This window comes from Thamnophis sirtalis, unplaced genomic scaffold (genome assembly GCF_051295495.1).
Source record: "Thamnophis sirtalis isolate CommonGarterSnake01/CBP01778 unplaced genomic scaffold, rThaSir2_p1.2 scaffold_4, whole genome shotgun sequence".
Taxonomy (NCBI): Eukaryota; Metazoa; Chordata; class Lepidosauria; order Squamata; family Natricidae; genus Thamnophis; species Thamnophis sirtalis.
The window spans coordinates 139058059-139080373 of NW_028261384.1; the positions used below are offsets into that span (position 1 = coordinate 139058059).

The 22315-nt window shown below is 46.1% G+C and overlaps 2 protein-coding genes across 2 annotated transcripts in view; one reads left to right on the plus strand and one right to left on the minus strand.

Annotated features, from left to right (window-relative positions):
* LOC106556399 (capping protein, Arp2/3 and myosin-I linker protein 3) overlaps positions 1–22315 on the plus strand; it is a 52304-nt gene that overhangs the window by 8839 nt on the left and 21150 nt on the right. The window contains exons 2-10 of the mRNA XM_087715022.1: positions 434–528; positions 4866–4916; positions 6483–6501; positions 9676–9735; positions 13858–13928; positions 16278–16351; positions 19703–19778; positions 21402–21490; positions 21687–21781. Coding sequence (XP_087571148.1) covers positions 434–528; positions 4866–4916; positions 6483–6501; positions 9676–9735; positions 13858–13928; positions 16278–16351; positions 19703–19778; positions 21402–21490; positions 21687–21781 — 630 coding nt within the window. The remainder of the gene's footprint in view (positions 1–433; positions 529–4865; positions 4917–6482; positions 6502–9675; positions 9736–13857; positions 13929–16277; positions 16352–19702; positions 19779–21401; positions 21491–21686; positions 21782–22315) is intronic.
* On the minus strand, positions 19839–21020 carry LOC148046882 (uncharacterized). The gene is made up of 2 exons (XM_087712198.1): positions 20045–21020; positions 19839–19855 (listed from the first exon to the last, which is right to left on the minus strand). The coding sequence occupies exons 1-2, from the start codon at positions 21018–21020 to the stop codon at positions 19839–19841; spliced, it is 993 nt and encodes a 330-aa protein (XP_087568324.1).

Below are 22315 nucleotides of genomic sequence, written 5' to 3' on the forward strand. Positions count from 1 at the left end.
ATAATATAATAATGCAATACAATACAATATAATAATACAATATAATACAACACAACACTACAAAATACAATACAACAATACAATACAATAATACAATATAATACAACACAACACTACAAAATACAATACAATAATACAACGTAATACTATAATCTTAGTAATCTGACCAAGTTCCAGGTGCACAACAGTTACAACGGCACTGAAAAAACGAGACTGATGGCCGTTTTCCTCCTGCCTGAATAGCGGGTTGGACTAGAAGACCTCCGAGATCCCTTCCCATCCCATTGTTCTGTTACCCGTGGCATTAATCCGGGGAGAGGGGAGGACAAACCAGTGATCCTGTTTGTCCGTGGAAGCGGATCCCAGATCTCCCGAGGTGGTTGGCCGAGGAAGTCCTTCCTTCCCATCCTAATTCTGCCATTCTCCCTCACAGAAAGCATCCGGAAGATTCTCAACCGACCCGCTGTCCATCTCCTGGTGAGGGTGAAGCTCGAAACCAAACCCAAGAAAAATGAAGACCGGGTGCTGGTGAGATTTTTTCGGGGAGAGGCCGGAGAGAGGGTGGCCTGGGGACAACCGACGGGGGAGCGATGTGTGCAGACTCGTCGTGCTGTCTTGTGGGGGGGGGGGGAGCGCATGTCCTCGTTGGGTTCACCGTACAATCATCGGTGCTCTTCCCAGAATCCTCTGGGAAAAGAGGAGATGGGGGGATCGTCTCCTTTCCCCTCCCTTCCCAGAATCCCCCAGGAGAATCTTCTCTCTTTTCCTCCCTTCCCAGAATCCTCTGGGAAGATCTCCCCCCCCTTTTTTTCCCTTTCCCAGAATCCCCTGGAAGGATATTCCCTTCCATTCCCAGAATTCCCTGGGAGGGCCTCCTCCTTTCTCTTCCCTTCCCAGAATCCTCTGAAAGGGTCTTCCCCCTTCTCCCTTCCCAAAATTTCCTGGGAGAATCTGCCCTTATCTCCTCCCTTCCCAGAATCCCCTGGGAGGATCTTCCCCCTTTTGTTTCCTTTCCTAGAATCCCCTGGAGGGATATTCCCCCCCACCCCCAATTCCCTTCCATTCCCAGAATTCCCTGGGAGAACCTTCTCCTTTCCTTTCCCAGAATCCTCTGAAAGGATCTTCCCTCTTCTCCCCAAAATCCCCTGGGAAAATCTGCCCGTATCTCCTCCCTTCCCAGAATTCCCTGCGAGGGACTTTCTCTTCCCTTCCCAGAATCCCCTGGGAGAATCTGCCCCTATCTCCTCCCTTCCCAGAATTCCCCGCGAGGGCCTTTCTCTTCCCTTCCCAGAATCCCCTGGGAGAATCTGCCCCTATCTCCTCCCTTCCCAGAATTCCCCGCGAGGGCCTTTCTCTTCCCTTCCCAGAATCCCCTGGGAGAATCTCCCCTCTTTTCCTCCCTTCCCAGAATCCCCTAGGACCCCGCGGCTGAACCCAGCCCTCTCTGCAGACATGCAAGCTGTCGCCCCCAGCTCAGCTCCACTGCGCATGTGTTCGCGCCTCCTGCCGGCCCCCTGATTTTCAGATCTCTGCTGCACATGCACAGAGAGTGGGGCGCATGTGGGAGACACACACACATGCATGGGGGTGGGGGTGGGGTTCCACGCGCATGTGCGGGGACAGCGGGGAAGAGTGCCATGCCCCATTTTTGGTCCCAGGAGGCTTCAGCATGGCCCGCTAGGCCCATAAACAGGGTACGGGCAGGTGTCGCCTGCGCATGTGCGGGAGGGCAGGGAGAGCGCGTCAAATGTTGCGCTTGCATGCACAGGGGGTCAACTGGCACTGGGGGTGTGTGTCACACGCACATTGGATTATGGGTGTGGGCGCACGCATACACGCGCTTTTGGTATGTGATGACAAAATGTTTAGCCATCCCTGTCAGAGGTCGGCAAACTTAAACACTCAAAGAACCATTTGGACCCGTTTCCCACAGAAAAGAAAACACCTGGAGCCACAAAGGTCCTAACCGGAAGCCCCATGTTCAATTCTGGAGCCGACCGGAAGTTCAGTTCCCCCACCATAGAGTTGTCTCCTAGCGCGGCGTCCTTCTTCCTCTACCTGTCATAACCGAAAGCCCTATCAATTGTGGAGGCAACTGGAAAACCCTCCCCTTGCCATAGAGTCTTCTCCTGGCGCACTGTGATTCTCTCCCCCCCCCCACTGGAAGCGCCTCTCAAAATTGTGGCGCTGACCGGTGACGGAGCCGCAGCAGAGGGAGGAAAGAGCCACATGCGGCTCCAGAGCCGCAGTTTGCTGACTTCTGCCCATACTAGCAGACTCCCACAGATATTGAATTCAGGCTGTTAAGTCAACTGGTAGAGTGTTCTCCACCCCAAGGCTGCTAGCTTGCTGCTTTTAGAGTTTTGTTTTTCGAAACAACAGCGACCACATAATACAGCTAGTCCTCGACTTACAACAATTCATTTAGTGACCGTTCGAAGTCATTCTGAAAAAAAAGCGAATTTAGGGCGGTTTTTCACACTTAATGACCATTGCAGCGTCCCCAGTGTCACAATGATCAAAATTCAGGGGCTTGGCAGTGGACTCATAGTTATGACGGTTACCCTATCCTGGAATCACTCTTTTGCGACCTTGTGACAGGCAAAGCCAGTGGGGGGCATTGTGTTATTCATTGGACACAATGGAAGCAATTGTGTGTTACTAATTGTACAGCTGCAGGGACTCACGCCACTGCTCTGAAAAGCAAGGAAGATCTTGAAACGGGGCCAAACTCACTTAACAAATGTCTCGCTTAGCAATCGGGCTCAATTGTGGTCTTAAGTCGAGGACTAATTGCATGAAACTGCGGCTGCCGAATTCGGCTGCCAAATTTAAAGTTGACTTTAAGGCGAGCGCTTTAAAACTTGGAATCGCTTAGCTACCGAAGTGGAATCGCTTAGCTACCGAGAGTTGAGTGAAGTTCAGGAATTGTGGAAGTTTAGGGCTGTTTTCCCACTGCAAATAAATCCCCCCCCCCCTCGGACCGATTCTAAAATGGCAGAGCAGAACGCTAAAAATGCAACCGGAAGAGTGGACGAGTTTCACTCAACGCTTAAGAGGAGGGGTGTCAAACTCGATTTCATTGAGGGCCGCATCAGGGTTGTGTTTGACCTCAGGGGAGCGGTGCGGTGAGGGTGGGCGTGGCCAGTTTCACCAGTGTGCCCAGGGTGGGTGTTGTCGCTTGTGTCGGGGGCGCCTGTGGCATGAGCTCTCTGCCAGAGAAAACCGGCTCCTGAGCACTGTTTTCAGCCACGACGGCCTCCTGCAGCCCTGTGCCAGTGAAAACAGAGTGCAGAGAGGCCATGCGTAGGCCTCATGAACTCCGTTTTTGGCCGCAACAGCCTCCTGCAGCCCTGTGGCGGTGAAAACGGAGTGCAGAGAGGCCATACATAGGCCTCACAAACTCCGTTTTTGGCCGCAACAGCCTCCTGCAGCCCTGTGCCAGTGAAAACAGAGTGCAGAGGGGCCATACATAGGCCTCACGAACTCCGTTTTTGGCCGCAACAGCCTCCTGCAGCCCTGTGGCGGTGAAAACAGAGTGCAGAGGGGCCATACATAGGCCTCACGAACTCCGTTTTTGGCCGCAGTAGCCTCCTGCAGCCCTGTGGCGGTGAAAACAGACCTCGGGGAGGCTGCTCATGTGCCTCCTGAGCTCGGTTTTGGCCACAACAGCCTCCTGCAGTCCTGTGCCAGCAAAAACGGAGCTTGAGGAGACCCTACATGGGCCTCACAACTTCCATTTTGGCTGAGACGGTCTCCTGCAGCCCTTTGCCAGTGAAAACGGAGCTCGGGAAGGCCACACATGGTCCTTACAAACTCTGTTTTCAGCCGTGACCATCTCCTGCAGCCATCCGAGCTCCGTTTTTGCTGGCAAAGGGCTGCAGGAAGCCGTCACAGCCGAAAACAGAATTCGTGAGGATCACACGTGGCCCCCCAAACTCCGTTTTTGCTGGCAGAGGCACCGCACGCCGGAGCTTCACTGTTTCTAGGGTGGCCCGCAGATCTAAGCACCCCTCGGGCCGGATATGGCCCACAGGCCTTGCGTTTGACACCCCTGCTTAAGAAGGAGGCAAATGGGGTAACTCTGTGGTTGCCAAAAATTAAAAAGTCTGGTAACATCTTTCCCGACCTGCTCGTTTTTATGAAAGAGCAGATTTCAGAAGCTGCTGATCGCTTCCTCAGATGCACTGGGAAGGTTCTGCTTTTTAATAAAAAGGGTGAGTCGTTAAAGCTGCCACCAGATGGTTGTTTTTTTTTAACAACCACAGCTAGGGAGCAATTGTGCCGGTTGTATATTATCTCCGGGCCTCCTCGGTGCCTCGCAGCCCCGTTGCTAAGCGAGAAATCTTAAGCCATCAATAATTCACCTCTTCTTCCTTGCAAATGGGCAAAGACGCCTCATCCTTTCTCATTTTCCTTGCCCGAGATCTTTTAATGGCTCACGCTTGCTCCCCCCTCTGACTTCCTGATTAGTCAATTTGTCTTTTTTTCCCCTCGCTCTCTCGCTCACGGACGCAACAACAGACTCACAAAGGACTTTCTCAGTTCGGCCTTTCTAATATTCCCTTCCAAAGCATCCTAGTGCGCAGAGGAATTCATACGCTGGCAGTGCGGCGGATTCAGTGCCTTCCCAAAGGCTGTCAACAACACCCATCATCCCCAGCCTGGGTGCCCTCAGGGGCAGGGAGCATGGACCAAAAAGCAAACCCAAACTTTAAACAAAAAAAGCCAACAATTTCACAATGTGGGGGGGAAAAAGGCACCTTGCACATCTCCGATCGCAGCCAATTTGTGCTGTGAAATTCACCGATTTTCGCTTTCTTCTGCTCTATTATTATTGTTGTTGTTGTTATTTTTCTTGACAGGTTGTTACCACCTGGCGTATTTATCTGTTTGGAATTAAGATGCCTGCCAAGGTGAGTGGAACGAAGGAGAAAATAGGTTAAGTTAAGACGGTGTATCGCAACTAGCGGTGTAGTATTCAGCCGGTTCGGATCGGTTCACCCGAACCGTTAGTGGAAATCGCGGGTGGTCCGCCCACCTCTCCCGTCTCTATGCCGTCCTATTGAGGCATGTTTTTGAGGCCGGGTGGATGTGCGGAAGGCACGTGCATGAGCAAAGTGCATGCACGGAAGGCCGGGCAGATGTGTGGAAGGGGCGTGTGCGCCAGTGATGGGTTCCAGATCCCGTCACAATTGGTATACTGGGTTACGCTGGCCGGGTGTCCTCATCGGGCATGCCACCGCTCTGTGACACCCAGTTGACACCCATTTGCGTCAAAAACCGGACGCGAGCAGGCGGGTGGGCCAAAATGAGCCACTGTTCCAGTACGGTGGCCACTGCTCCCAGCTACCACTGGTACGGCCGTACCAGGCCATACCAGCTGGAACCCACCACTGCTGTGCACCTGTGAAGTGGGCAAACATGGGAAGTGAGAGAGCACGCACGGGGCGGATTAGCGGTAACCAAATGTGAAACCCACCGCTGATCACAGCCTCAGAATATTTAAGATGGCTAGTACTTCAACTCCCAGAATTCCTCAGTCACCGAAGCTGGGAATTCTGGGAGTTGAAGTGCACACCTCTTAAAAGTTTGTTGCAGGACATTGATCTAAAGGGAAGAGAGTTACTGTATATACTCAAGTATAAGCCGAGTTTTTCAGCCCACTTTTTGGGCTGAAAAAAGCCGCCTCGGCTTATACTCGAGTCAGTGAAAAGTTTGCCCAAAATGGAGGAGAAAAAGGGGCGGGGCCATGCCGCTGGGTGACGCTCGTGAATGGCCCAGCGCCCCTGAGTTTCCCCTCCCTCTGTGTCAGTTTGCCGCACAGCGCGCACCGCACCATCCCCCCTCCTCACGTTCTAATATAATGCAGGGCTGTCTTACGATTCCCCTTCCTCCCCCTCCTGCCACTCTGCAACGATGTCCCACCTCCTCCTTGTTATGGCAAGCAGCCACATAGCGATGTCCCACCTCCTCTGGTACAGTGATCCAATGATAGGAATCACTGTGCCGTGTGTCATAGGAGGCGGGACATTGCTCCCGCGGCTGCACGGGACATCATCATCACAGCGGGACATCAGCATCATGAGGTGAGTGAAGTATTTCATTGAATACACCGCTAGTTTACTGGTTTTCTTTGAAATAAATATTCAAAAACATTATTGGTATCTATTTTTATTTTTGAAATTTATCAGTAGCTGCTGCATTTCCCACCCTAGGCTTATACTCGAGTCAATAACTTTTCCAGTTTTTTATGGTAAAATTATGTGCCTCGGCTTATATTCGGGTCGGCCTATACTCGAGTATATACGGTAAATGCTGTTTCATCTCTGACAATTCATGTTCTCTTCCAGTAATTTCTGAATAGAATTTAGGAGTTTTCTGGTGGTCTCCTTTCCCTTTTTCCAAAGAATTAAAATTAACCACCTAAAAGGAACCTCAGTTTCTGATGATTTCAGTAAACACATTCCTGTCCTTTTTAGGGTAAGATTCCTCCAGGTGGTGAGTCCCAGTCTAGTTTACTCCACGAGGATTTCCTAGTGGTGTCCCATCCTCGTGTTATAGGCAGTCCTCGACTTACAACAGTTGGTTTAGTTTCAACGGTCCTGGAAAAAAGTAACTCAATTGTAGCATTGCCCATGGTCATGTGATCAAAATTGGCAACTGGCTCATGTTTATGACGGTCGCAGTGTCCCGGGGTCTCGTTTTACGACCTTCCGACGAGCAAAGCCAACAGGGAAGCGAGAGTCACTTAACGGCTGCGTGACTAACTTAACGACTTCGGTGCTTCACTTAACCACTGTGACAAGAAAGGTCGTAAAATGTGGCCAGAGTCACTTAGCAAATCTTTCGCTGGGCGACGGAAATGTGGGGTCGTAAGTCGAGCGCTCTCTGCAGTTGCCGATTCTAGATCAAGAGTTATGCTACAGCTAAATGTCTGGAGAAACAAAAACAAAATTAATGAATGGAATGGAATGAAACAGAATAACATTAGGATAGGATAGGATAGGATAGGATAGGATAGGATAGGATAGGATAGGATAGGATAGGATAGGATAGGACAGGACAGGACAGGACAGGACAGGACAGGACAGGACAGGACAGGACAGGACAGGACAGGGATGGAATGAAAACAGAATAGAATAGAAATAGAACAAAATGAAATAGAAATAGAAAAGAATAGAATAGTATAGTATAGAATATAGAATAGAAATGAAATAGAACAGAATAGAATAAGAAATAGAACAGAATGAAATCGAATAGAATAAGAATAGAATAGAATTTAGAATAGAACAACATGAAATAGAAATAGAATAGAATAGTATAGAAAATAGAATAGAAAAGGGAATAGAATAGAATTTGGAATAGACTTTAGAATAGACTTTAGAATATAATGGAATAGTATAGAATAGAGAATAGAAAAAGAAAGAGAATAGAATTTAGAATAGAATAGAATTTAGAATAGAATAGAATTGAAACAGAATAGAATAGAACAAAATGAAATAGAAATAGAATATAATGGAATAGTATAGAATAGAGAATAGAAAAAGAAAGAGAATAGAATTTAGAATAGAATAGAATAGAATAGAATAGAATTGAAACAGAGTAGAATAGAACAAAATGAAGTAGAAATAGAAAAGAATAGAATAGTATAGTATAGAATATAGAATAGAAAAGGAATAGAATAGAATTAGAACAGAATGGAATAGAATAAGAAATAGAACAGAATGAAATAGAATAGAATAGGAATAGAATAGAATTTAGATTAGAATTTAGAATACAACAAAATGAAATAGAAATAGAATAGAATAGTATAGAAAATAGAATAGAAAAAGGAATAGAATAGTATAGAAAATAGAATAGAAAAAGAAATAGAATAGAATTTAGAATAGACTTTAGAATAGACTTTAGAATAGAATAGAATAAAAGAATAGAAAAGAATAGAATAGAAATAGAACAAAATGAAATAGAAATAGAATATAATGGAATAGTATAGAAAAGAGAATAGAAAAAGAAAGAGAATAGAATTTAGAATAGAATAGAATTTAGAATAGAATAGAATTTAGAATAAAATAGAATTGAAACAGAATAGAATAGAATAGAACAAAATGAAGTAGAAATAGAAAAGAATAGAATAGTATAGTATAGAATATAGAATAGAAAAGGAATAGAATAGAATTAGAACAGAATAGAATAGAATAAGAAATAGAACAGAATGAAATAGAATAGAATAGGAATAGAATAGAATTTGGATTAGAATTTAGAATAGAACAAAATGAAATAGAAATAGAATAGAATAGTATAGAATATAGAATAGAAAAAGGAATAGAATAGAATTTAGAATAGACTTTAGAATAGACTTTAGAATAGAATAGAATAAAAGAATAGAAAAGAATAGAATAGAAATAGAACAAAATGAAATAGAAATAGAATATAATGGAATAGTATAGAATAGAGAATAGAAAAAGAAAGAATAGAATTTAGAATAGAATAGAATTTAGAATAGAATAGAATTTAGAATAGACTTTAGAATAGACTTTGGAATAGAATAGAATAAAAGAATAGAAAAGAATAGAATAGAAATAGAACAAAATGAAATAGAAATAGAATATAATGGAATAGTATAGAATAGAGAATAGAAAAAGAAAGAGAATAGAATTTAGAATAGAATAGAATTTAGAATAGAATAGAATTTAGAATAAAATAGAATTGAAACAGAATAGAATAGAATAGAACAAAATGAAGTAGAAATAGAAAAGAATAGAATAGTATAGTATAGAATATAGAATAGAAAAGGAATAGAATAGAATTAGAACAGAATAGAATAGAATAAGAAATAGAACAGAATGAAATAGAATAGAATAGGAATAGAATAGAATTTGGATTAGAATTTAGAATAGAACAAAATGAAATAGAAATAGAATAGAATAGTATAGAATATAGAATAGAAAAAGGAATAAAATAGAATAGAATTTCGAATAGAATAGAATAAAAGAATAGAAACAGAATAGAAGTAGAAATAGAACAAAATGAAATAGAAATAGAATATAATGGAATAGTATAGAATAGAGAATACAAAAAGGAAGAGAATAGAATTTAGAATAGAATAGAATTGAAACAGAATAGAATAGAATAGAACAAAATGAAATAGAAATAGAAAAGAATGGAATAGTGTGGTATAGAATATAGAATTGAAAAAGGAATATAATATAATAGAATTTAGAATAGAATAGAAACAGAATAGAACAGAATAGAAATTAAAGTAGAACAAAATGATAGAAATAGAAAAGAATAGAATAGTATAGTATAGAATATAGAATAGAAAAAGGAATAGAATAGAATTAGAACAGAATAGAATAGAATAAGAAATAGAACAGAATGAAATAGAACAGAATAGAATAGACGAAACAAAACGGAAAAGAACAGAAGTAGAAAATATAGAATGTAGGGTAGAATAGAAAATATGGAACAGAACCGACATTGGAGATCGGAAGTGCCAACATTGTGACTTTAAAAAAAAACATCACATAGGAATCAGGAAGAGACCTTTCCTGTATTGTTGTCAAGGGGGGAAAAAACATGGTCCCATCCCTCAAATGGCATTCGGCTTGAATGAAATGTACATTTTTTATACCTGTAGAAATCCAGACTAAATTTCTTCCTTCTCTTGCGTAGCCCGAAAGCTCATTCAATGTCTTGGAGATCCGAGCATTAAGCCCATTGAATCACAACCAGGTAAAGGAACGGCTCATTTCGCTAATAAAATTAAATAAAATAGGTTTTATTTATTGACTTGAGGATCGATTTTTACAAAGTTCCTTCCTTCCATCTCTCCCTTCCTTCCACCCTTCCTCTCTCCCTCCTTCCTCTTCCTTCCTTCCTTCCCTTTTTTTCCTTTCCTTCCTTCCCTTCCATCCTTCCCTTCTTTCCTTTGTTCCTTCCTTTCCTTCTTTCCTTTCTTTCTTCCTTCCTTTCCTTCCTTCCTTCCCTTCTTCCCTTCTTTCCTCCCTTCTTTCCTTTCCTTTTCTCCCTTCCTGGCATTCAGATCTTGGTGGAAACAGAAAAAGCCAACTATAATCTGAAATTTCCAACGCCAGAAAGTGCCGGACAGATGACCAGACATGTCAACTCTGCTTTAGCCAAAATTTTCCCAAACCCAGCTTCCGTGTGAGTAAGCGAAAAGGTTCCACCACAAATGCGCGCACAACAAAAGCGCGCCTGACTAAACCGCGGGGTCTAAAGCACAGTGACAAAACCGCGCGACGAATGAGCGACGAATTAGCCCTAAAGCGCGCCAACAAAAGCGCGCCGACAGAAGCGCGCCGACAGAAGCGCGCTGTAACGTAACCCTAAACCTAAACCTAACCCTAAACCTAACGCTAAACCTAACCCTAAATCTAACCCTAAACCTAACCCTAAACCTAACCCTAACCCTAACCCTAACCCTAACCCTAACCCTAAACCTAACCCTAAACCTAACCCTAAACCTAACCCTAAACCTAACCCTAAACCTAACCCTAAACCTAACCCTAAACCTAACCCTAAACCTAACCCTAAACCTAACCCTAACCCTAACCCTAACCCTAACCCTAACCCTAAACCTAACCCTAAACCTAACCCTAATCCTAAACCTAACCCTAAACCTAACCCTAACCCTAACCCTAACCCTAAACCTAACCCTAACCCTAAACCTAACCCTAAACCTAACCCTAACCCTAAACCTAACCCTAACCCTAACCCTAACCCTAACCCTAAACCTAACCCTAACCCTAACCCTAACCCTAAACCTAACCCTAAACCTAACCCTAAACCTAACCTTAAACCTAACCCTAAACCTAACCGTAAACCTAACCGTAAATCTTACCTTAAATTAAATCGTGCTTCTGTCGGCGCGCTGTTGTCGGCGCGCTTTTGACATCGTGGTTTTAGCGCCGCGGTGTTGTCGGCGCGCTTATGACGTTCGCGCTTTTGTCGGGTCACGAGCGAAAACAGCAAGAATGCTGGGGAAATGATCAAAAAAACGTCTGGTGTTTAGTTTCGATTTTGCTGATACAGCTCGTTCTCAATTTAACAACAGTTCATTTAGTCGTCATCATTGTTTAACAATCCCTTAATCCCTTTTGGGGGTGGAGTCTGAGCAACTGAATAGCACTAGCAGAGTGTTTTTTAATGGCCGTTTGCCTTTCTTGTTGCCAATGAGGAGTTTCGTTCAGCAGATACATTCTCATCATGCCCGGAGAGAGAAATAATTGCCTCTACCTAGGATTGAACTCAAAGTCTCCTGATTGCGAGGCGAGAGCGCCACCTCTAGGCCAACGCACCACTCCCTACAACAATTCATTCAGTGACCGTTCAAAATCACAACATTGAAAAGAGCGACTTATGACCATTTTCCAGACTTACGACTAGTGCGATGTCCCTGGGGGGTGTCATGTGATCAAAATTCAGACTCAGGCGCTCCTGATATAAACTCCATTTTTCCTCCCCCCACCCCTCTGCCACCTTCTTCCATTCCAGCTGCCTGATCCGTCACGGGAACGTAGAAACGCCGGAGACCTCCCGGGACGTCTCCCCCAATTCGGAAAGTTCGAATTCCACCATTCACAGCATTTGCGGTGAGAGAAAGCGAGCGACGCGCGGAGTCTAGCTTGGGTTTTTTCAGGCCCCGCATCCTTGTACTCCAGAGAGTTTCGGGCCCTGCTATCTTCCCCCCACGAAGCCAATTGTATGAAAATTTAATTACCGTTATGGTATATTTCTCCACTTAGCCCACTGACCTGAATCCCGGAAGCGTTCTTATAAAAAGCTACAAATTGCTTTGCTGGATCCGGCCATCTCCACTTAGCCACGTAATTCTGCTTTTAAGCCCTCGTAGCCATTGAGGCTTTAGAAGCATATAAATCAGATTTCTGTCATCTCCCCCCCCCCCCCACCATCCCCCCAGTTCTTGGCTATGCAAGGTATTTCGGCTGAGGTTTCATTTCAAGGAAGCCGAACGCAGGAAAAATATCCATTTTAAACCTCATGGTTTGCTAGTTGTTGTGGCTCCTTCTAAATGTTTGACAGTTGTTTAGGCTAAAGATTATAAATATAAATGGTATAGAACCTAGTCACAAATGAAGGGGTCCAGCCATGCCGGAAACAGAATTTGCAATTCTGCAAACAGACTACTGCAACGTGCTCTACATGGGGCAGCCCTTGAAGAGTATTCGGAGACTTCAGCTTGTCCAGAATGCAGCCGCGCGAGTGATCGTGGGTGTACCTCGGTTCACCCACGTAACACCTATCCTCCGCGAGCTGCACTGGCTGCCTATTGGTCTCCAGATACGCTTCAAGGCGCTAGTCGTTACTTATAAAGCCCTTCATGGTATTGGACCTGGGTACTTGAGAGACCGCCTGCTGCCAATTACCTCCACTAGACCGATTAGATCCCACAGATTAGGCCTCCTCCGAATCCCATTCGCCGGCCAGTGTCGACTGGCGACTACCCGGAGGAGAGCCTTCTCTGTGGCTGCTCCGACCCTCTGGAATGAACTCCCCGTGGGATTCGAACCCTCACCACCCTCCAGGCCTTCCGCAAAGCCCTCAGAACCTGGTTGTTCCGACAGGCCTGGGGCTAAAGAGCTGTTGCCCCCGTCTCGAATGGTATGACTGTTGTGAGTTTTAAATTATATATTGTTATGTTGTTATTTTTAAATCTTTTGTCTGTATCCCCCTTCCCCGGTTCGAGTTGTGAGCCGCCCTGAGTCCCTTTCGGGGGAAAAGGGTGGCATATAAATTTAATAAACTGAACTGAACTGAAACTGATTTGGAAGGAGCCGTTTGCGAGAACTCTCAGCGAGATGTCGGTCGCCCAAGCGGTCCTCCTGAAATACTAGATGGTCTAGATCAGGGGTGTCAAACTCAAGGCGCACGGGCTGGATCAGGCTCACAGGGTGCTTAGATCTGCCCCGCAGGGGACCCCCTGGAAACAACAAAGGACCAGCTCACAGTGCCTTTGCCAGCAGCGAAAAACGGAGCTCAGGAGGGATGCAGGAGAACTTCACAGGCAAAAATAAAGCCCAGGGGGCTGCAGGAGGATGTTGCAGCCGAAAATTGAGCTCAAGAGAGCTGCAGGAGGATGTCGCAGCTGAAAACATAGCCCAGGAGGGCTGCAGTTGAACGGCGCAGCTGAAAACAGAGCGCGGGAGGGCTGCAGGAGGACGGCACAGCTGAAAACGGTGCCCGGGAGGCAGGGGTGGGTTTCTCGCCCCGTTCCAACCGGTTCGGTTGGAACGGGGCCAGCGGCGTCCTCGTGCACATGTGCGGTGCACGCATGCGTACTAGTGTCTGTGCGACGCTCCAGCTGCTCCTGGACGATCGCGCAGGCGCTGTATGCGTCCTGCGCATGCGTGGAAGCGCAGAACTCGTCAAAACCGGGTAAGGACCGCGGGCGGGCGGGCGGCCCCTTCGCCGTTCCCGGAAGTTACTTACTTCCGGGTTCGGTGACCAACCGGTTCGCAGGGACCGCCGCGAACCGGTTGAAACCCACCCCTGCCGGGAGGGCTGCAAGAGAATATCGCAGCTGAAAACAGAGCCCAGGAGGGCTGCACGCTCTATTTTCACTGGCAGAGGGCTGAGGACATCGAGCTGGCCATGCCCAGCCTGGCCTCCCGAAGTCATACACATCCCCGATGCGGCCCTCAATGAAATTGAGTTTGACACCCCTGATCTAGATGCCAGGGTTAAGAATGAAAGGGGGATTCTTGTAAGAAGGTTGCAAGTGTAAGTTGGATTTTCAGCTTGTCAAGCTTGGCCAGGAAGGCAGTTGAGAAGGAATATAACTCTTTTGGGGGTATTTTTTGGTCTCGCCCTCAGGGGGTTTCTCGGAAACGTATGCCGCCCTTTGCGATTACAATGGACAGTCTTGCCGGGAAGAAGTTCAGTGGGTGAGTTGACCAGCCATGAGGAGGGAGAGGTGGCTTGGTTTCTTCATCAAAACTTCCTTCCTTCCTTCCTTCCTTCCTTCCTTCCTTCCTCCCTCCTTCCTTCCTTCCTTCCTTCCCTCCCTCCCTTCCTCCTTCCCTCCCTCCCTTCCTCCTTCCCTCCCTCCCTCCTTTCTTCCTTCCCTCCCTCCTTCCTTCCTTCCTTCCTTCCTTCCTTCCTTCCTTCCCAGGCAGGAAGCCTTGTTTCCTAAAAACTCACCTACTCCAAGTGTGTGAGGAGCTGAAGATCCTCGCCCTCAATTTGAGAGAGAAACATCTTTACTTTGGCAAACGGGCTTCTTTGCCACCTAAAAGTGCCTCCTTCTCCCTCTCCTCACCTCTTCCTTTCCTTTCCTCTCCTGTCCTCACCTATCCCTCTCCTCACCTGTTCCTCTCTTCTTTCCCCTTCTCTTCTCCCCTGTCCCACTCCTCACTTCTCCCTCTCCTCACTTCTCCCTCTCCTTTCCTGCCCTCTCCCTCCTCTCACTTTTTCCTCTTCCCTCCTCCTCTCCCCTTCCTTTCTCTCCCCTCTCCTCACCTCTCCCTCTCCTTCCTCTCCCTTCCCTCATATTTTCATCTTCTCTCCCTCCTTCCTTTCTCTCTTCTCACCTCACTCTCCTCATTTCTTCTTCTCCTTTCCCCTCCTCTCCCTTCCCTCACTTTTTCCTCTTTTCTTCTCCTCTCCCCCTTCCTTTCTCTCTCCTCTCTTCTTCCTCTCCTCCCCCTCTCCCTCTCCACACCTCTTCTCTCCCTCTTCCTTCCTTTCTTCTCTCCTCACCCCTCATTCTCCTCACTTCTCCCTCTCCTCCCCTTTCCTCCCCCTCCCTTCCTTTCTGTCTCCTCAGCTCCTCACCTCTCTCTTTCCTCTCTTCCTCCTCTCCTCTCCCTCTCCATTCCTTTCTCTCCTCACCTCTCACTCTCCTCACTTCTTCTTCTCCTCTCCCCTCCTCTTCCTTCCCTGACTTTTTCTTCTCTCCTCCTCTCCCCCTTCTTCTCTTTCTCCTCTCTTCTCTTCTTCCTCCCCTCTCCTCACCTCTTCTCTCCCACTTCCTTCCTTCCTTTCTCCTCTCCTCACCCCATCTTCTCCTTCTCCTCTCCTCTCTTTCCTTTCTCTCCTTTCCTCACCTCTCCCTCCTTACTTCTTCCTCTCCCTCTCTTCTCCTCTCCCTTGCTTCACCTCTTCCTCTCCTCTCCTCTGTTCTTCCTCTCCTCTCCCTCCCCTCACCTCTTCTCTCCCACTTCCTTCCTTTCTCCTCTCCTCCCCCCTCATTCTCCTCACGTCTCCCTCTCCTCTCTCCCTTCCTTTGTGTCTCCTCTCCTCACTTCTCCCACTTCACTTATCCCTCTCCTGTCCTCTCCTGCAACGTGCTCTACATGGGGCTGCCCTTGAAGAGCATCCGGCGACTTCAGCTAGTCCAGAATGCGGCCGCGCGAGCGATCGTGGGTGCACCTCGCTACACCCACATAACACCTATCCTCCGCGAGCTGCGCTGGCTACCTGTCGATCTCCGGGTGCGCTTCAAGGTGCTACTTACCACCCATAAAGCCCTTCATGGTAGTGGATCTGGATATTTGAGAGACCGCCTCCTGCCAATCACCTCCTCGCGACCCATTAGATCACATAGATTAGGCCTCCTCCGAGTTCCATCTGCCAGTCAGTGTCGACTGGCAACTACGCGGAGGAGAGCCTTCTCGGTTGTAGCTCCGACCCTTTGGAACGATCTCCCCGTGGAGATTCGCACCCTCACCACCCTCCAGACCTTCCCCACAGCCCTTAAAATCTGGCTATCCCGTCAGGCCTGGGGTTAAAGAATGTAACTCACCCCCACCCGAATGGTATGAATGTTGTGTTCTATTTTAATTATGTATTGTCCTTATGTATTATTGTTTGTATCCCCCCCACTTTGAGTTGTAAGCCGCCCTGAGTCCCCCCAGGGAAAAGGGCGGCCTATAAATAAATTTTCAAAAAAAATACTCAAATACTCCTCTCCCTCGCTTCACCTCTTCCTCTCCTCTCTCCTCCCCTCTCTTCTCCCACTCCCTCCTCCTCTCCTCCTCTCCCCTCTCCAAGGATTTTCCTTCAGTCCTGTTTCTTCTGAGGACTCAGCAGCCTCTCATCTATCCATGTACTGTACTCTGCGGCTTTCCCTCCAACTTCCAAGGTCCTTCGGCCAGGCCATGACAATGGGGGAGAGGAGAAGATGGGAAGAAGAGGGGTGCTTCATGGAGCCACTGGAGGCCTTGGGAGGAATCAATGGAAATTGTACAAATAATTGAATGTTTTCTTATCTCTGGCCCTTCAACCACTTCCAGGATGTGGACACGATTTATCATTCCGAAGACAACCGGGAGTTCAACCTGTTGGATTTCTCTCACTTGGAAAGTCGGTGAGAAGCTACCTTTAGAGCCTTCCACCAGTCAGGGGTCTCCCCTACCTTCTCAAACCCATGTCCTCCTGGACTGAAGGTCTCCTCTCCGAGCCTGGTACCCACAATTAGAATATAATAGAATAACCAAGTTGGAAGGGACCTCGGAGGTCTTCTAGTCCAACCCCCTGCTTAGGCAGGAAACCCTACACCACAAATGGTTGTCCAACCTCTTCTTAAAAACTTCCAGTGTTTGGAGCATTCAAAACTTCTGGAGGCAAGTTATTCCACTGATTAATTGTTCCAACTGTCAGGAAATTTCTCCTTAGTTCTAAGTTGCTTCTCTCCTTGATTAGTTTCCACTCATTGCTTCTTGTTCTGCCCTCAGGAGCTTTGGAGAATAGCTTGACTCCCTCTTCTTTGGGGCAACCCTTGAGATATTGGAAGACTCCTATCATGTCTGAGTAAAGTTCTACATTTAGACAAGAAAAACGAAATGCACAGGGACAGTATAGGTGGTACCTTCCTCAATAGTAGTAACTGTGATGGGGATCTTGGAGTCTTAGTGGACAAGCATTTAAATAGGAGCCAGCCGTGTGCAGCAGCTGCCAAAAAAGCCAACACAGTTCTAGGCTGCATAAACAGAAGGATAGAATCAAGATCACGTGAAGTGTTAATACTACTTTACAAGGCCTTGGTGAGGCCACACTTGGAATACAGGATTCAGTTTTGGTTGCCACGATGTAGAAAAGATGTGGAGACTCTCGAAAGAGTGCAGAGAAGAGCAACAAAGATGATTAGGGGACTGGAGGCTAAAACATATGAAGAATGGTTGCAGGAACTGGGGATGTCTAGTTTGATGAAGAGAAGGACCAGGGGAGACATGATAGCAGTCTTCCAATATCTCAGGGGTTGCCCCAAAGAAGAGGGAGTCAAACTATTCTCCAAGGCACCTGAGGGCAGGACAAGAAGTAATGGGTGGAAACTAATCAAGGAGAGAAGCAACTTAGAACTGAGGAGGAATTTCCTGACAGTTAGAACAATGAATCAGTGGAACAGAAGTTGCCTCCAGAAGTTGTGAATGCCCCAACACTGGAAGTCTTTAAGAAGATGTTGGATAGCCATTCGTCTGAAATGGTATAGGGTTTCCTGCCTAGGCAGGGGGTTGGACTAGAAGACCTCCAAGGTCCCTTCCAACTCTGCTATTGTATTGTATTGTCTCCCATATATATATAGATGATAGATAGAGATAGATAGATAGATAGATAGATAGATAGATAGATAGATAGATAGATAGATAGATAGATGATAGATGATAGATGATAGATAGAGAGATAGAGAGAGAGAGAGATAGAGAGATATAGATATAGATATAGATATAGATATAGATATAGATATAGATATAGATATAGATATAGATATAGATATAGATATAGATATAGATATAGATATAGATATAGATATAGATATAGATATAGATATAGATAAAGATATATACATACATACGCACACACATACATACATACACACACAGTACACACACACACACACACACACTGTATGTATGTATGTATGTATGTATGTATGTATGTATATATGTATATTTTTTGTTTTTTATTTTTCAACATATAAACATTTCATCTTTCCTTAACCTGTGTCATCTAGGTGGAAATATAGCTTTCAGCATTTACATCATTCACATTAATATTATTTTTCTAATCTTAAAATTGTGGTATATGAAACAATTGAGCATTATTAACCTTCCTCATTTTCCTCCTAACATACCTTCTAATAAAAATACAATAATAATATTAACCATAATTATCTTCCTCATCATAATACTAATAGCTATCCTGTTTATACCTCTCTTTTAACATATTTTCTATTCTTCTTTAATCTTCTTTCCAATTTCCCTTTTTATTCTCTAACCATTGATAAAATACTTCCTATATAGAGGGAGTCAAGCTATTCTCCAAGGCACCCGAGGGCAGGACAAGAAGTAATGGGTGGAAACTAATCAAGGAGAGAAGCAACTTAGAACTGAGGAGGAATTTCCTGACAGTTAGAACAATTAATCAGTGGAACAGAAGTTGCGTCCAGAAGTTGTGAATGCCCCAACACTGGAAGTCTTTGAGAAGATGTTGGATAGCCATTTGTCTGGGACAGTATAGGGTTTCCTACCTAGGCAGGGGGTTGGACTAGAAGACCTCCAAGGTCCCTTCCAACTCTGCTATTCTGTTCTATCATATAATATTCAGTTTGTTCTTTGTGCCTGTCTTGAGGCTGGAAACACTCACTTCTTTGATCCCTGCTTCAAAAAGGATAGCATGTGCTGAAATGGAGAAATTAACAAAAGAAATCCAGGGAAAGGAAGAATCAGAATTCTACCAGATATGGGATAAATGGTATAGGTGGATGGAGGGAAGAAACAAGGATCAATGAAGAAAGATAACAAAGCTCAAAAATAGTAGTTAAGGAGAATTAACACACATATATACGTATCCAAGTGGTTTAAACTTACTAGAGGTCATCAGCCAAAACAGCAGACAGAGGAGTAAGATAAGAGGGTTAAGAATGGTGAAATCCAAATGAAATACAATAGAAGGGGAAATAATACAAGGTGAGCGATATCGATTGGCAATTGCTATTAGAAAGAACAGGAAGCCCCTGTTCGTATTGTATTGTGTAAATGTGGTGTACGTCTTAAGTTTTGTGTGTGTGTGTATTTTACATGTTTGTAAATAAAATTTAAAATAAAAATAAATTAAAAAACAAAACAAAAAGGATAACATGGTCAACCACGTAACCTAGTTAGTGAGAAACCTCGGGGTTACGTTTACACACACACATTCTCCTGAGGTGGCGCAGTGGTTAGGGGTGCAGTACTGCAGGCCACTTTAGCTGACTGTTATCTGCAGTTCAGCGGTTCTAATCCCACCAGGCTCAAGGTTGACTCAGCCTTCCATCCTTCCGAGGTGGGTGAAATGAGGACCCAGACTGTGGGGGCGATATGCTGACTCTGTAAACCGCTTAGAGAGGGCTGAAAGCCCTATGAAGCGGTATATAAGTCTAACTGCTATTGCTATTGCTTTTGTTCTTTCCTCAGGCACTCCTAGGATAAGTATTTTCCATTTCTACACCCTTTGAGCTATGTGGACTTCAACTCCCAGAATTCACCAGCCAAAATGGCGGCTGGGGAACTCTGGGAGTTGAAGTCCACGCGGCTTTAAAGGGACGAAGGCTGAGAAATTAGAATCCAAGGGTGGGTTTTAAAAGCAGAGGAGAACTTTTGTGAGGTGAAGTATCGCTGGTTTATCCTTCTTCTCTAACTTCTTTTTCCTTCTTCCTTTTCCATTTGTCTTCTCGTCCCAGAGACCTCGCTTTGATTGTGGCAGCTTTGGCTTATAACCAGTGGTTTACCAAACTTTACTGCAAGGATTTGCGGCTGGTAAGTTCCCGCCACTGTCCTTGAGTCCTTTCTAATTTGGGAGGGGGGGTCACCTGTCCACTACAGGCAGTCCTCGCCTTTCAAGATGGATGGGTGGGAAGAATGGATGGATGGATGAGTAATGATGGATAGATGGATGGTGGATAGGTAGGAGGCTGGGTGGATAGATGGATGGAAGCAAGGATGAATGGATAGATGGAAAGATGAATGGGTGGGAAGAATAGATGGATGGATAGATGGGTGAGTGGGTGGGTGGATGGAAGGACAGGGATGGATGGATAGAGGAAAGTGTGGGTGGACGGATGGATGGATGCAAGGATAGATGAACGAATGGATGGAAAATGGATGGATGGATGGATGGATGGGACGGATGGATATACCTACAGGTAGAGGAAAGTATGGATGTATGGATACAAGGATAGATGAAGGGATGGATGGAAAATGGATGGATAGATAGATGGATGGGTGCGAAGAATGGATGAATGGATTAGTAGATGATGGATGGATGGATGGTTGGGTGGGTGGGTGGATGGATGGACAGACGGACGGGTAGAGGAAAGTATAGCTAGATGAATATGATGAAGGGAAGGATGGAAAATGGATGGATGGATAGATGGATGGGTGGGAAGAATGGATGGATGGATGACTAGAGGATGGATGGATGGATAGATCAGTGGGTAGATGGATGAATGGATGTAAGGATGAATGAAGGGGTGAATGGAAAAATGGATGGATGGATAGAGGAATGGATAGAAAGACAGATGGATAGATGCCAGGATGGATGGAAAAATGAATGGACGGACGGACGGATGGATGGATGGATGGATGGATACAAGGATAGATGAAGGGATAGATGGAAAATGGATGGATGGATAGATGGATAGGTGAGAAGAATGGATGGATGGATGGATGGATGGATGGATGGATGGATGGATGGATGCAAGGATAGATGAAGGAATGGATGGAAAATGGATGGATGGATAGATGGATGGGTGAGAAGAATGGATGGATGGATGGATGGATGGATGGATGGATGGATGGATCGGTGAGTAGATGGATGATTGGATATAAGGATGAATGAAGGGGTGAATGGAAAAATGGATGGATGGATAGAGGAATGGATAGACAGACAGATGGATAGATGCCAGGATGAATGAAAGGATGGACAGAAAAATGAATGGACGGATGGACGGACAGATGGATACAAGGATAGATGAAGGGATGGATAGAAAATGGATGCATGGATAGATGGATAGGTGAGAAGAATGGATGGATGGATGCAAGGATAGATGAAGGAATGGATGGAAAATGGATGGATGGATAGATGGATTGGTGAGAAGAATGGATGGATGGATGAGTAGGTGATGGACGGATGGATAGATGAGTGAAGGGTGGATGAATGAAGGGATGGATGGAAAAATGGATGGATGGCTAGAGGAATGGATGGAGGGACAGACAGATAGATGCCTGGAGGGATGGAAAGGATGGACAGAAAAATGAATGGACGGATGGATTGATAAGGAATCTGCTCAAACGGTCGGCTGGACTTCTAATCGTCCAGGCCAGCTCAAGTCCTCCTCCTGCTTCCTTCTCTCCTTCCCCACTTTTCTTCTCTCTTTTCAGGGCTCCGAGGTCGCCGAGCAGATTTTGCACACGGTGAGCAAATCCCACCACTTGGAGGAGCTGGTGCTGGACAACGCAGGGTTAAAAACGTGAGCCTCGTCTCTCTCTCTCTCTCGATTTTGACATTCCCCTTGAGTGACACCCAAAGGGGACGCTGCTGGGGGAGATCATTTCTCTCCTCCTCCCTCCATTCTTATCCCTTCCATCTTCCTCTTGGCGCAAACCCTGCTTCTCCATTTAAGATTTCCCGCCTGACCTGCTCCTCTCCTTCTTCTTGGGCCGCAGGGATTTCGCCATCAAACTCGCCAACGTCTTGGCGGAAAACTCCAACACTGCCCTCCACGTCCTGACGCTCTCCCACAACCCGTTGGAGGACAAAGGTGATGGACAGCCCCACCCCGGCACCCCAGGGCTCCCCCATAAAACGAGCAGAGGAGCTTCAGCTCCCGGAATGCTGACTGGGTTGGCATTCGGGGTTCCCACCACATCTGGGCGGGGATTGAAGATAGGGGATCCAGCAACGTCCGCGAACACTGGACCCTGCGAGAAGACTGTGGGATGATCTAAGCTTGCTTTGAAATGGGGGGAGGTCCTTGGGGGGGGGGAGGAGACCCTGACCCCTCTCTCTTCTCTCCCCTTCTGCATAGGCCTGGGGGCCCTGAGTCAGCAGCTCCTGTGTTTTCCCAAAGGCCTTAGGAAACTTTGCCTCTCCAAGACCAGCATCACTGCTAAAGGTACCCGGGTACCCACCGTTGGAGAGAGAGGGAGGGGTGGGAAGAGGGAATCTGGGGTTGGCGCTGCTTTGGAGAAGGATCTTTGAGCAGCGATGCTGCCTTTGCCTTCCTTATGAATCCTTCGCTCGTGGTTGCTGACGGAGGGAGGGAGGGAGGAAGAAGGGGAAGAAGGAAGGAAGA

Bases quoted from the DNA above. Each gene is read 5' to 3' on its own strand.
- LOC148046882 (XM_087712198.1), bottom strand. From the start codon at position 21,020: ATGCATCCATTTTCTATCCATCCCTTCATCTATCCTTGTATCCATCTG.